Source organism: Colius striatus, chromosome 1 (assembly GCF_028858725.1).
Source record: "Colius striatus isolate bColStr4 chromosome 1, bColStr4.1.hap1, whole genome shotgun sequence".
NCBI lineage: Eukaryota > Metazoa > Chordata > Aves > Coliiformes > Coliidae > Colius > Colius striatus.
The window spans coordinates 124,292,071-124,306,964 of record NC_084759.1 but is presented as its reverse complement, the minus strand read 5'-3'; the positions used below and the strand labels follow the sequence as shown (position 1 = coordinate 124,306,964).

The 14,894-nt window shown below is 47.7% G+C and overlaps 1 protein-coding gene across 1 annotated transcript; it reads left to right on the top strand.

Annotated features, from left to right (window-relative positions):
• Window positions 1-494: 494 nt before the first annotated feature.
• On the top strand, window positions 495-8,303 carry LPAR5 (lysophosphatidic acid receptor 5). The gene is made up of 2 exons (XM_061988764.1): window positions 495-673; window positions 6,727-8,303. The coding sequence occupies exon 2, from the start codon at window positions 7,040-7,042 to the stop codon at window positions 8,150-8,152; it is 1,113 nt and encodes a 370-aa protein (XP_061844748.1). The 5' UTR covers window positions 495-673; window positions 6,727-7,039; the 3' UTR covers window positions 8,153-8,303.
• The last annotated feature ends 6,591 nt before the right edge of the window (window positions 8,304-14,894 follow it).

Here is a 14,894-nt window from a genome sequence, read left to right as displayed (position 1 = left end):
TAGGGACTGCTGTCTGTTGCAAACATGCCTTTGACTCCCACCCCTTCAGAGCTCGATTATTTTTGTGTTCCTGCCTCGTGCCAGCAGTGCACAGATGGGTTCTCAGGCAGGTGCTTGGCCCCAAAACACCTGAGCCCCTGGGACTGACAGGACTCTCAAGCCTTTGAGCTGCCTAGTGATTGAATAAACTTTGCTCTCACTTCCCGTATTTCACCTCTATGCCTCGTTCAGCAATATTTTGGGGAGGGGATGTTTCCATTTTCTCTTCAGTCTAGGGGGTGTCTGAGTTAGCACAGGAGTTTGTCGCTATGATCCAGGACGGGTTTCCTTAGTTGCAAGGACAGCTGGGTGTTGCTTCTTTCACAATTACGTTTGCTTTCATAGGATGTTTTTAGCTTATCAGCTTTGGATAGCAAAGTTCATGCTTTGTGGCCAGGCAGAAGTGCATCAGGAAGTGAGAAAGGAGGGCAGGCGAACTGCAGCATGACAGACGTAGAACCAGCCATGGCGCAGCTGGAGTTGGCTGCAATTTGGATGAACAAGTAGCCAAAGAGCCTGTGTGGTTTTGGTTCAAGCTGCTTGCAGTTTCAATGCCTGGATCAACACCTCTGCAGTGCAAGTGATTGTCAGACATCGAGGCAGCGTGCAGCCGTGGCTCTGCACCAGCAGAGAGGTAAGCGAGATGGAAACAGCAGGAGAGGTGGATGGTCTGGGCACACTGGGTATAGGTCTCTGTGAGCTGCTGCACCTATGCTGCCAGACCTAGCCATGGGGCACTGCGGAATCCTCTACTCTTCTTCAGCTGCCTACTGAACTGAGAGGTGCAAGGCAAGTCTTGGTATTTATTCACACGGGGGCTTTCTTTGGGATCCTGTGACCCAAAAAGCATGGGCAGCCTGCAGAGCTTACTTGCCAAGGTGCCCATGATGGAAGTGCTCTTCCACATGGTCCTCAAGAGATCGAGGTGGGTGACACTTCTAGGGAGTAGGTAGGCAGTAACAATGTGATCACAAAGGGATCTGACCTGGTGAGTTAAATATGGAGGTCCGAGCTTTGATGTCACCTGTCTCTCACTACCAACAAGCCATGCAAAGCCTTAATGTCTTTGCAGTTCTAATCATCACAATAATCTAATTTCTTGGTTAGGAAGAAAAAGGTGAAAAGTGGGGCTCAAATATAGCCTATGGCAGGTAAAAAAAGGCACACACATTTACAAAAAAACCCCCAAAAAACCAGATATGCTTTCAATTTCTAAAGTGAAGTTGGGTGGGTTTTTTTGAGGTTTGGTGCTCTCTTGTTATTTCCTCTCAGTTTTACTAAGCAAACTTGTGCAAAAACAAGTTTATGTTTTCATTCATGCTGCTCCTCACCCCAGTGCCACATTCTGTGTCCCCACGGCAGCTCCTGAGCCCTCCAGGGTTCAAATCCAAAGTCACTCTCAGGAACCCCAGCCCTGCAGCACACTTGGCTTTTCTCAGCCTCCCTGTATCCCACCATGCTGTGCCCGTACATCATTTTTGCAGTGCTAGGAGGGAGTGGCTGCTAGTGAGAAAGTGTCAGGAGAAAAGACATCCAGGACAAGGAGCAAAATGCCAGGCACACTTTTCTCTTGGCACACCTGTTTCAGACGCTATATGAAAGCCCTGGGAGGCCTCCCTGCTAGCAGCTGGTTTTCACTGCCTCTGGTAAGAGGTGCCCACCTTGGGACTGACCTCTGGCTCATCTTAGTCCAGCACCTCATGCCAGCCAGGGCCCTGGGCAACTCCCAAGTGCTTGGGGAGGGCAAGTGGATGACATCCAGGTGGGATGGTCACAGGATGGGAGGGAGGTGCATTCATTTCAACTGTTTTCTGTGGGTTCTCTGCCCCTCCTCCAGCATTGCTTTCTCCTCTCCCCTCACACAGCGACAGCAGTTGACATTGCACCCATGTGACACCTATACCAGCACCTCTTCCTCCCTCACCAATGTTTTCCTTTCCTTCTAGTTTCCACAGTTTCTCCTCCGCTGCAGCAGTTGCTCATACTCTGTGCGTGTGTGCATTTGTCATGTCTATGGCATTCCCCCCATTCCCCCTTCCAGAGCACGAATACTAGCAAGAAATTCTTTTTCCACCTGGAAACAGAAAGTAGTATCTGCCTAGGTAGCATCTGTAGTTTGAACTGCTCTTTTCTGTCTCTGATGGAGAAAAGGCTATGGTCTCCAGGAAACGGACTTCAGGTGTTCATATTGATCTTCACTGAGAGGTAAAAAGATGCTCCCTTCACCTCCTGGGCCACATCAGGTCAGTCACCAAACAGAAAGTTCCTTAAGGCTTTCAAGACAGTATCTGGTCATGGGGAGGAAGATTGTTCGGCTGTGGTACTGTTGCCTCCTTACACAGACGGTGACTTGAGGCCTCTCAGCAGCTTTCGTGTAGAGCAATGAGTGCCTGAGGTTCTTTTAGAGGCAGACACAAAGAATACAGCCTGTGGCTCTCAGGCATTAACCAACTAGGATAATCCAAACTCTTTCAGCTCTTCTGTCTCCCTGTTGCCAGCTTTCCTCTTGAGCAAGGGACAGCCAGAACAGTACCTCCAGAGATCCACGGAGAAACATTTCCACAGCTTTGTCTTTCCAAAGGCATGTACACAACTCATTTTGGGTCTTGGAGATGCTGGTTACTGTACCTCTTTTAGCACAGTCAGCTGAGCTTCTCTACCACCACCATAGTGGATTCTTGCTTCTGTTTCCATACACACACACACACACATACACACAAAATTCCCTCAGAAAACCCTGATCTATTTTCTGCGCTCAGTGATCTTTGCTGCCAGTTTAGAACTGTTGTTTGGTGTCTCGAAGGCTGAAGAGTTAGTAGGTAAGGAAAGATCACTTAGGGAAAAAAAAGAAAATGTGATGGTGGGGAAAAAAAATTAAACAGATTTCTTGCACTGGTGTTCACAGCAGGAAAGCCTGGGAGATTCCCACAGCAGAAACTGTCTTTTTGGGGAAATTCATCAAAAGACTGTCTCTGATCAGTACAGTGGTAGGAACGGTTATGGAGCAGCAAGATGAGCCAAGCAGTGTCTGAAACCACATGGCTCCTGCCCCAGAGGTCTGAAAGTGACTGAAGGCTGGAAGACCTGGCTAGCTGCGGTGTAGAAACATTTGCTTAAACCTGCTTTTCCAGGCTCAGTAGCAGACACAATTTGAGAAAAGGCTCTTTGGGGATTTCAGAGCAGGGAGCTTGATGTCTGTGCTCAACAAATTAGTAGAAGCTATAATAAAGGAAAAAATCAATTGGCATTCAGTCACATCTAATTACTGGGGAAGAGTCATCATGGCTTTTATAAAGGGATGCTGTGTCTCACAGTTCTTCTTTGAAGGAGTCAACAAGCACATGAACAGTGGCCCACGTGGATTTTCAAAAGGCCTCTCACAGATGGTGCTTAAAGATATCTAGAGAAAAGGCTCCTACCTGGATAAAAAGTGCCTAAAAGATAGGACAGAGAGTGAGGGTAGATAGTTGGTTTTCTCAGTGGAGTTTTAAGACACCGGTGCTGAGGCTTGAAATGTTTGAGTTATTCATGAGGGATGAATAATAAAATAACAAATCTGTTGGAGACATAAAATTATTCAGGTTAGAAAAGCTAAGGGTTGGCTGCAAAGAACTGCAGAGATTAAGAGAAGTGTGAGTGGCTGGCCTTAAAATAACAACTGAAATTTCACCTAGTGAAGTGATGAGAAAAACCAATCTGCACTGACCATTACTCCTTGCAAATGAGATCTGCACCCACTCAGCTCAGGGCATCCACATCATCAACATTGTGTACAATCTGAGCACACCACCACAGGGCTCACAAAAGCTGTAGCAGAAGTGCTGAGAAGGGCAACAAGGACATTCAAAGTACAGGATGGCTCCTCTGTGAGGAACAACTATGAAGGCAAGGACCCTTTACCCTCCAAAAAAAAGTGGTTACTGAAGGGGGAATATAGTTAATGGTTATAAAATCATCGGTGATAAAGGTGAAGGTGAACAAGGATTCTGTTTTTCCACTATCTCTTCCAGTACTAAAACTAGAAACTGAATCTAGCAGGTGGTGATTCAAAAATTAGTACAAGGCAGGCTGAGAGATGATGTGATTAGGCTGCATAACTCCTTGGCGCTGCTGGCACTGGATGTTGTAGATGGTAAAAAGTCATGAAGGAAAAATTCTCCAAGGAATACAAATAGGTCACTTCTGGCTCAGGAAACCCCTGAGCTACCATATGCTAGAAACAGGAAGAGGACTTGAGAGAGCATAACTATACAATTGCACTGTTCTTACATTATCCCTTCGCCGTCTATGAGTTGCAGACAGACCACTGATCTGACATAGAATGGACTGTGCTTACATATTTTATTCTCCAGAGATGCTTATTGAATACCTCTTGATAAAAACAGCTTGTCTGTGGAAACAAGTCACCTTCACCTGACACCTGGCTGTGCTGGGCATACATATTAGAGCAGGTCATAGTCTCACAGAGTCTCAGTCAAGACAAAGATCCCACCAGTCTGTTCTGTTTTGGCTCTAGCAAAAACTGGCATATCCTCCTTGAGATTTTTTTGAGTCATTTAATCATTTTACTTGAAACCAACAGCACTCTTGCACATCTGCCTTGTCTCAATGAATTATCTTATACAGATCTTCATACACAATTTTCATCCACCAAGAAGGGTGGAATCTGCTCAGATAAAGCTTGGCAAACCAGCATAAGCTTCTCTAAGAAACATGTCTTGGTGGCGAATCTGCTCAACAGCACAATGGATGGGCAAATTGATAGCTGTCTGCTCTCTTCTATGTAGACTTCTTGTATATAGTCATTGTTTAACTTTTCTTGTATATAGTCGTTGTTTAACTTTGTTTTAACAATTTAACTATTGTTAGAATTAATATTTTTCCTACCATCAGCACACACTCCTGTCTTTTAACACGTCCTCCCTCTTGATCTGTGCATTGCCCCACACTGCCATCCAGAAGGGCTGACATGCTTGTCAAGTTGCTGAGTAACTTCCTCTTACAGTAATATCAACTCGATGTAAAGATTTCCTCTAGACAGAAAATTCTTCTTTCCTTTTGAATGAAATCACAGTCTATGTGGGCTCTGTCAGGCAGTTGCTATCTAACTCCTGCATGGGGGAGAATGTGTCATACTTATCAACCCCTGCTCCACTGTGACACCTTTTGGGGGCAGATGGCTAGTTTTAGGATCATAGAATGATTAAGGCAGTCTCTACACAACCTCCTATTCAAAGCAGGGTCAGTCTTCAGATCAAATGAGGACTTTACAGAGCCCAGCCTTGAAAACCTCCAAGGATGGAGACTCCACAACCTCTCTAGGAACCTGTTGCAACATCTGACTGTCCTCACAGTGAAAACACTTTTCCCTATATCTAGTCTGAATATAGCAGGGGAATCTCTGCTCCGGCACCTGGAGTACCTCCCTCTCCTTCTTCACTGACCTTGCTGTCTGCAGAGCTGTTTCTCTCACATGTTCCACTCCTTTCTCTTCCAGCTGCTGTTGTGCTGTTGGGATTTTTCTCCTTCCTAAATATTTTGTCACAGAGACACTACCACCATCACTAATGGGCTCAGCCTTGGCCAGCAGTTGGTCTGTGTTGGAGACAGCTGGTACTGGCACTGTCCAATATAGGGAAGTTTCCAATATCTTCTCACAGAAGCCACCCTTGGTAAGCACCTCCTGCTACCAAAACTTTGCCATGCAAACCCAGCCTAGAGAGGCTGCTATTACATCCTATTATATCTCCTACAGCCTTCTTTCCTCCAGCTGAACAGTTCAGTTCCCTCAGTGTCTCCTCACAGAGCAAGTGCTCAAGCCTCCTGAGCATGTTGGTGACTTTCCACTGGATTCACTCCAGCTGATCAATGTTTGGCAGGACAGTACTAGCATTAGTATCTAGAGGGGTTACTGGTCTCGTTCTACTTTGGAGTCACTGTCTACATGAATCCCATGGCCCTTCCTTCCTTCCTGTGTGCCCTCTTACCTGTCTATGCTACTTTGTTTTTGTGGGACATGGAGCTGCTTCATGCTTTACCATGCTGTAAGGGGAAAATGGTCTGAAGATGTTGCAATCCAAGTAAACGCCACTGGTCCCATGCAAGTGAGAACACCAAAGGAACTGAATGAAAGTAACGCAGTGTAAGGAACTCCAGTCAGCTGGCACTCAGGTTTGTGTGGGTTGCTTCACCTGGGAGAAGGAGTCAGGGTGGAGTCAAATCTAACTGCTATGTAATTCTTTTTATCTGCAATGGATGTACAAAGTCCTGCTTCTCTGATCTAAAACAACAGCACGTAGGTTTTATTTTCAGTGCCTTCCAGTCAGCATTTTCCCTCAAACTGCCTGCTCTCTTCTTTTTCTTTCTCTGTGTGTCTCTCTTTTTCTGGAGCTGCCTGGATTATTTTTGCTGTGTGCTCTTGCTCTGTCCCTTTCTTGTAAACGTGTGCTCTCAGCAACATGCACTTTCCGGGGCAGAGTGACAAGTGATTCTGTACAGCAATTACCTTCTCTGTGTTTGGGCTTCTTCTGCCTTCTGATTACTCACTTTTCTACTGTCCCTTTCTCTTAGTCTTCTGTGAGTCTTGTGAGTTCTTGCTGCAGAAGCCACCATGGTGCGATTGTATCATTTCAAGAGATTTCCACCTCTAACTTAAACTTTCGTGCCTTGGTCTTCCACTCTGACCAGGAATTGTGCTGACGACTGGCCATCTCCATCGTTTCAGCATGCTCATAGCCACTGGGAAGAGCTGCTGACCTAGAGGCAGAAGCTGGTTCTGGGAGACTCCATTACTACCCCTGCCAGATGACCATAGATGGGCAAACCAAAGCAGCAACTGCAGGAGATGTGCACACCTACCTCCCAGCGGCAGACGAGGGGAATGACCTGCCTGTGGCTTCTCAGAGGGGAATGACTTCTCTCAGTGCTTTTCTTCGAGCCTCCTGAGCCCACCAGCAGGCTCAGCCATCCCAGCAAGTCCCTCTCCTGACCCCCGCTGGGCATGTCGGTTTCCAATACGTCTCAGACATGCAAGGATTACAGCTTCAACCACCACCTCCTCCTGCCTGGCTACATCCTGATTTTCATCACGGGACTGATGCTGAATGTTATGGCCCTGTGGATATTCATCCGCTACCTGCGCCTGAAGTCTGTAGTCATGATCTACATGTTCAATCTGGCCGTGAGCGACCTCACCTTCACACTCCCTCTGCCGCTGCGGCTCTACTACTACTCCAACCACCAGTGGCCCTTTGGTAACACCCTGTGCCAGGTCTCTGGCTCTGTCTTTCAGATCAACATGTATGGTAGCTGCCTCTTCCTCATGTGCATCAACCTGGATCGCTACGTTGCCATTGTCCACCCACTTCGTTGGCGGCATCTGCGGCGCCCCAAGGTCGCCAAGCTCCTCTGCCTGATCGTCTGGGTTGTGATCTTCACGGGCTCCATCCCCACGGCCATAGTCCACAAGCAGAACCACTGTGAGGTGCAGAACCAGACCATTTATCTGTGCTTTGAAAGCTTCAGTGACAACATGTGGCAGAAAAACCTCTTTCCCCTAGTTGTCCTGGCCGAAATCTTGGGGTTCCTCCTGCCTCTCAGCTCTGTGACATACTGCTCAATTCGGATCTTTCAGGAGCTCTGCCAGGGCAGCCAGAAGAAGACTTTGCGACAGCAGAAGACTGTTCGTCTCCTCTTGGTCAACCTGGTCATCTTCATCATCTGCTTTGTGCCCTACAACACTACCCTGGCAGTTTATGGGATGATAAAGGCCCGGGTGATGAAGGTTGAGCAAGAAACACAGAAGACTGTGCGCCAGGTGTTAATTATGACCATGCTGTTGGCCAGCATGAACTGCATGCTGGACCCCTTGATCTACTACTTTAGTACTGAGGGTTTCCGTAACACCTTCAAGAAACTGAGGCGGGGGCAAGCCTGGGACTCAGATATAGGGATGCTTAAGAATCAGGTTGTGGAGAGCAAGTCAACCCGTGACCACACTGTGTCAAAAGTTAAACAGTTCCCAAATGAAAAAATTATCCCTCCAAATGAATCTTCACCATCCCTTTCTACTGCAGTATTTTTGAACGGGCCTATTGAGGACTCAGAAATATAACCACGGGAAAGTCATACCATTGCAGAGTCACTCATTCAATCATTACAGCAAGACCATAGGGCACAGGTGAGGGTAACTCAGCAAACTGTTGGGGGGAGTACAGCAGACTGTATGTGGGTGAATGTGATGATACAAAGCTGAAGGACAAAAGGTTGCTTTGAATAAACAGAGATGTCGTGTGACGTGGTCCCATCTGACTCTTTTGGTACAGGAAATATAGTGGAGAACAAGGACTTGAGCCAAACAACTTGTCTAGGTCTGGTCAGCATAGATTCTTAGAGCAAGCTCATCCTTCTTGGCTGCGCTGCAGTGTGAAGTAGTCCTGTTGTGAATCAGGGCACAGATGTGCTACCCGCTGCTGACAGATGAATTTAGTGGTAAAGACTGAGGGAAAGCTTGGAGTTGATTTTTTAACTAGATGCTTTGAGTCTTCAATACAGCTTGGGACACCTAAATAGGCATCTTTATTTTCCCAAAGAGTTGAAGCATTTAGCAGCCCTTGTTGAGGTCAAGGAGAAGAGTTGGATGTTTAGTATTCTAGCAGAAAATATGTTCCTAGCTGTATAGTGAGTCACAGACCTTAGCAAAACAGTATTTAGGAGGGATGTCCAATGTGCTTGTGCAGCTGTACACTCACACAGATGCCACACAATCCCCATACAGTCACCTAAAGCAAAACTGCTTGGGAAACACCATCCTGTTTTAAAACACGCCCAGTATTCACAATGGCCCCAGCAAAAAGAGGATATCAACACTGCTGCTGGTTCTGAAGCTCAGGTTGATGTTAGTGCTTTGCACTTCCTTGTAGCTTGTCCATAGGCTGATTGATTTCAGCTCTGAGTGATTTTCACTGCTAAAAAGAAATGATGTCAGAGAATGAGGCTGGGGCGGAATACATTTCCATGCACTGTTTGATCAAGCATCATCAACCTGTGCGGATGTGAAAGCCCTGAAAATCTCCCCAGAAGAGAGAGACTCTGTTGTATACAGGCAGTTCCAGAAATCTCATTCATTCACTGCTAGTGACCAAGGGTTGCCTTTGCGCTTCCGCTGTAGAACAGCCTCTCTGTGGCTTCCAGCAGGACTCGGGCTGTCCCAGAGTGGGACTGTTACAGTATATTCCATTTGGTTTTTGAAAAAATGTTGAAGGAATGATAAGGGAAAGTACCAAGAGATGCTGTTCAGCATAAATTCCTGGTTCTTAGACTTCTAAATTAGCAGTTAATCTTATTTCAAGTCCTTACCTCATGACTGCTGTGGGAATAAATATATTAGTACCACATTGTGGCTTTGCATCACCACAGTCAACTTAGAAGTCAGGGGTTTAAATCCATCATCCCAGCCTCCCTTGAAGCCCATCTCTTTTACAACAGGTGACTGTAGAAGCAGGTCTTCAAGATGACCTGTAGAAGATGCTGAGCCTCTCCACAGAGGTCCCTGTGTCACAGGCTGCCTTGGGAGACATATGCCCTAGGTAGGCCAGCTCCATCCCCCTTCTCAGCCTGTGCACCACAAGCAGAACAGCCTTGAAGTAATGCTGCAGATGAAGGACATTTAATGATATCTGAGAGATGCAGTGAGAGAGGTGGAGGAGGGCTTGCAGGGCAGTAGGTATTTCTGCTTTGAAAATTCAGGACTGCCATGTGAGTATGAATCGTTTATGACATGGTGCAGCTGGAGAGGAAGCAGCTGTGTGCACACCTTCTGCCAGGGTCTGACGTTACGCTTTTGTTCAGGAATTTACAGGGTAGGGGATTAATATTGCAGAAACTGCACTGCTGTCCATTTCCACTTCTTCCTCTACCTTCCTTTCCTAGAGCCCTTTCCTTGTTCTCATTCCTCTAGTCCTTTCTCTATTCCCCAGATCTAATACACCATGCACCTAAGCACCAGCATGACATCTTCACTGCTATGCTTTCTGCACTGCCTGCCCAGAGAAGCTCATTTTTTCATTCCTTTTAACTTGGGTAGGGCATTGTCATAAATTCACTGAAAGATTTGGGTGGAGACCTCAAGAGGTCCCTACCCCAACTCCCCACCCAAATAAGGCTGTTGGGGGCAGTGAGGGTTGGCTGCTCCCCAAAGGAATAGCAGCTGAGAATCAGGCATGGTAACAAGGCAGGCAGAGGAAGAAGCTTCCCCAGCAAGGGGAAACACCTGAACAAGGTGAACAAGGCATTTGCGGTGATGATGGCTGGACTCAGCTGAGCTCAGACTCCAGATTGTCAGAAAAGCCTGTGGTGACAAGGCAGGGCCAAGGTCAAACTAAGAAGTCAAGTCGTCATCAGGATCAGATCTGGAGGCAGAAAACAGGGTGAACCACAGTCCAGCGATTGCCAGACAAGTCCATGGTGACAAGGCAGGTCTTAGTCAAGCCAGAAAGCTTGTTGTCTATATCAACACAGGCACAGGTAAGACTGCTCAGGCAGGAGACGAGGACAAGAGCACCAGTTTAAAAGCAGCTGCTGGAGGACAGGGTCAGCCCTGGCTGAAGCTCCAGCAGAGCCTTTTGGAAACTCTCCCCAAAGTCACCAGAGGGAAAGGGCAGCCCTCACTCGTGCTGCCTATGATCTGGTCCCAGGCTCACACAGCCAAAGCCCAGGAGCAGGGAGGATACACTCAGGGCCTGCACTAGTTCAGGTTGCTAGTGCAGGCGTCTTCTGAGCACCTCCACAGCTGGAGATTTCTCAGCCTCTCAGGTACCTACACAATTGCTGAAACACGCCCTGAGGAGAGGCCTTTCCTGATGCTCATCAGGAATGTCCCTTACTGCAAGTCATGGCTGATGGCCTCTTGTCCATTCTCACGGCCACCTCAAGCAGAGTGTGGCTCCAATCTTCTCTCAGGAAGCTTGTCAAGTATGAATGAAATGTCAGGTGGCAGATGCCATTCCTTTCGAAGAGGCTGCTCCTCTGCCAAAGTTACGGTATCATCTCCAAAACACAACACAGAACTTCTCAAAAAGAGCATCAGGAAAATAACATAATCTTTTCTTGTAGTTTCATTCCTTAAAAGAGTGGAACTATTTTTACCTGGAACATTTTATAAATATTCCACCTATAGCAGAGGAAACTGTGGCTCAAATATTTTGACAAAATTACAAATAAGTGAGAAGCTGATGTCTTAATGACTCTCATCAACCATTTTAACAATAAAGGGGGGTGCTGGTCATGATACAAGCAGCAGAAAAGTTCCCGATTTTGTGTTTCTGAAGGTTTTCCTCAATTGTTATATACAGGCTATAGTGTGCCCAGTCTGGGCTGCTGCATTTTGTCCTTTGGGATTTTTTAATCTTTTTCAGCTTGCATTGGTTTTGTTTCATTTTTGAGAATTCTAGTCAAATCTATTCGCCTTGGATTCTGAAGGGGACTTGGGATATTTTTCATGTCTGCCAGAGAGAATCAGCAGTAGCTAGGTCTTGTGTGCCTGTGTTTTTACCTTTGTTATCCTGGTCTTTTTATTCCATCACGCAGTGATAAAGAAGAGAACACATACGTACTGTATCTCAGTGAGTCACTCCCCCTATCTTGCTTTATGACTTCTGTTTAATGAGTATGTATTTAAAAAAAAAAGAGTCAAACAAAGCTGAAAGTCCTAGGGTATGATGGCATCCAACAACATCAAGTGCTACAAAACAGAACCACTTTAAATCATGTATTTAAAACAATAGGAACAAACCACATGAAGCAATGGTATTCAAGAAAGTTAAGTGGGAATATGAGCTCAGCAAAGCCTTTTCAATCTGTATAATTGACCCTCTAAGTCCTACTCCGATTATTGTTTGAACTGGAATTCTTGCTGTAGCATGTTGGGGGTACGAGATGCCATTTGCTGCTTCCCTGCACTTTGTGTCATTCGCAGAGGTGAACAAACAAACATCTTCTTATTAAGTAAGACTAAATAAGTGACAGGTCAGAGAGGTGGCAAAGGAGCACAGAATTATTGTTTTATATGTGTCAGACAGGGTATCTGCAAAAACACCTAAATACATCAAGATTTCAAGCCTTTTGACTTCCAGAACGGACATGCCAACTCACTTCTGGAAACCATCCCTTATTCAGATTATACAGAAAGACAGTGCTATGACTAGTAATCATGATCTTAAATGTATTTCATACTTTCTCAAAACCCACTGATGCTCTGGGTTCTGTAAGTCATCTTGAAAAGATGTTTCAGAAGTCCCAGAATAAGCCAGACTTAGTCTTCAAATTGTTCTTGTTACTGCTTGTACACCTTCTGCCACATACTGGCTGTATGCCTCCCAGCCTTTGATGTATCTCCCCAACGAAACATGTATTTTGCATTACAAACGCCCTGAGAAGCTTAAACTGTGCCTGCTTTGAGCTTGGGAGGCTATTCCCCCTCCCAGCCACGCTCTGCTTCCTCCCATCCCCTGAGTCGCTGGGATTTGAAACAGTTGTCCTCCAGAGGTCCTTCCAACCTCAATAATTGTATGATTTTCGAACCTTGTGTTTTAGCTGCTCATCTGAGATCCGGAGCATTTTTTTCAGCCTCTTCATTATCATTCCCTCTTAGAGTTGCTCTCACTTGGATTACACTTTGTGTACCCTGCCTGCCTTCCATCTGCAGCCAGAGTCCTTGATCCTGCGGCTGAGAACAGTCAGCCTGAGCTTTGCATTTCATTAGCTCCTTTTGAAGCTTTTCTTTCAAACTCTTCTGTTCTGCAATGCTGACAGAAACTCGGCAGAGGCCAGGCTGCCGCTGCGCTGGTACCGCTGTACATCCTGCTGACCAAAATCATTTTAGGTTTTCCTTGCAGTTTCCCACATTTCCATGGCATCTGCTGCCTCTACTCTTAACACTTGATGAGATCTTTGGGCACAGACCATTTTTTGTGTGGCCTGTGTAGCACCTTGCATGGCAAGATTCTGGTCTCTAAGGGCTCCTAAATAAAAAAGAAATAGCAGAGCATCACTGAAGAACCTGCTGTGCTGCTAATTGACAATATCTAGGAGTCTGGACGTGCTAAAGCCAGACATAGCTATCACTGCTTTAACCTTTTTTGCTCAGATAGTAACAGTGACATGGCAGCAGTCTGCCACACCAGCTGGAAAACCTCCCTGCCTTGCAGATACCAACCCCTGGAGCACAGACAATCGCTCTCCACTTCAGTCCCTGAAATACAAGGGAACATGAAAGTACTTTTCTCCGGAAGGGCAAGGGGTAGAGGAAAAGGATCAAACTTTTCACCACAAAGTGATGATGAAAGACCCTTCCTGACTCGGGGCAGGGGGGAGGGGAAGAAAAAGGAAAAAAAGAGAGAGAAAACTAGTACGGACATCACTGGGCTATAAAGCAGCCAGTCACTCCACCAGGAACGGACTCAGATGACAGGACCAAACCCTCAGCACGGTGTGACAGCTGGAACAGCCTGTCCTAGCTTCAGAGGGATGCCTGCAGGCCCTCAGCCTCTTATTCTTTGCTCTCCTGGGAGCCCGGGAGGCGAGAAAACACACGGAACCGGAGTAGCCAGGGCTGGCTGAAATGAGGGGGGTACCTGCGCCAAAATGGATGTCGTTGTGACCAACGTTACCGTTTGAGCTCTGATTCGGGTCGGTTGGGGTTTTCTCTGTTTTTTTAACCTGGAGAATTTCCAAAACAACCTCTGTGTACCTGTGTATAGGACCGTCCCTCCTCACCACCGCACCGCCGGGCACAGCCCCACGCGATCGGCGGTGCGGTGGGTACAAAACGCAAAACCGCCCAGGCCCAAGCCCTAGCCCCCCGCCGCGGTGTCGGGCGGGCGGGCAGAAGCCGCAGCCGCTGCCCCCGGGGCCGCTGCTGACGGGAGGCAGCGGCCGCCCCTCCCCGCCCCCGGCCCGCCCCTGCCGCCGCCGCCGCCGCCGCCGCTCCCGCCGGCCCGCCCGGCTCGCGCTCTCCGCGGCCAACAGCGGCCCCTGGCGGCGGCGGCGGCTGCGCTCCCTGCGGCTGAACCGGCGGGTCCCCGCCCGACGGGGGCGGGGGCAGGGGGTGGAGAAGGGTCCAGGCGCACGGAGCACCGGAGGGGTTCAGCTTCCTTGCAGCGCCGGCTCACTCCCAGGTGTCTCGCAGCGGGGACGGGTTGAGGTCACCGACCGGCTGTCCCCGAGGGAACAGGGCCGCCGAGACACAGCCCCACGCGGGTCGCGGCCGCGGTTGGGGTTGGGGGCGGGAGGAGGGGCTCCGTGTCGGCTGAGGGCGAGAGGCTGTCGGCCGGGAGGTTCGCTCCGTTCACCACAGAGCAGTCGTCAAGGCTGATTTCCCTGCGCGGTCATGCGGCGGGGCACGGCTCTGCTGCTTGTTCTCTCCTCCTCTCGGCCTTTGGGAAAAAGCAAATCTGGGAGAAGAAAAACCAAATCTGGGAAAAGAAAAACCAAAAAGTAAGAAGCTGTTAAACAGGAGGAGCTATGTGTGTGCCCAAACCAGCTTCTTCCCTGGGAGTTAATTTTGTTGTCGGGGTAGTAACAGACTGGTGAGAAGTAAAGAATAGAGCAGCAACAACAATAAAAGCATGTGGAAGTCATCTTGCCCATCACACAACTCAGTCTGCCGTCAGGATTTTAACCAACAGAGCTGTGCACATGCTGAACTCGCACATTTAGGGAGCATTGCAATAAAGGACAGTCAGCCCTCCAAAAAGGTTTCGCAGCCCTGCACTTTGGATTCAGAAATGCCAGACTTAGTTTTACTCCTTGTGCATAGGTGTCATGGTTGTCCTTGGTTACGCAATGACAGATTGTTT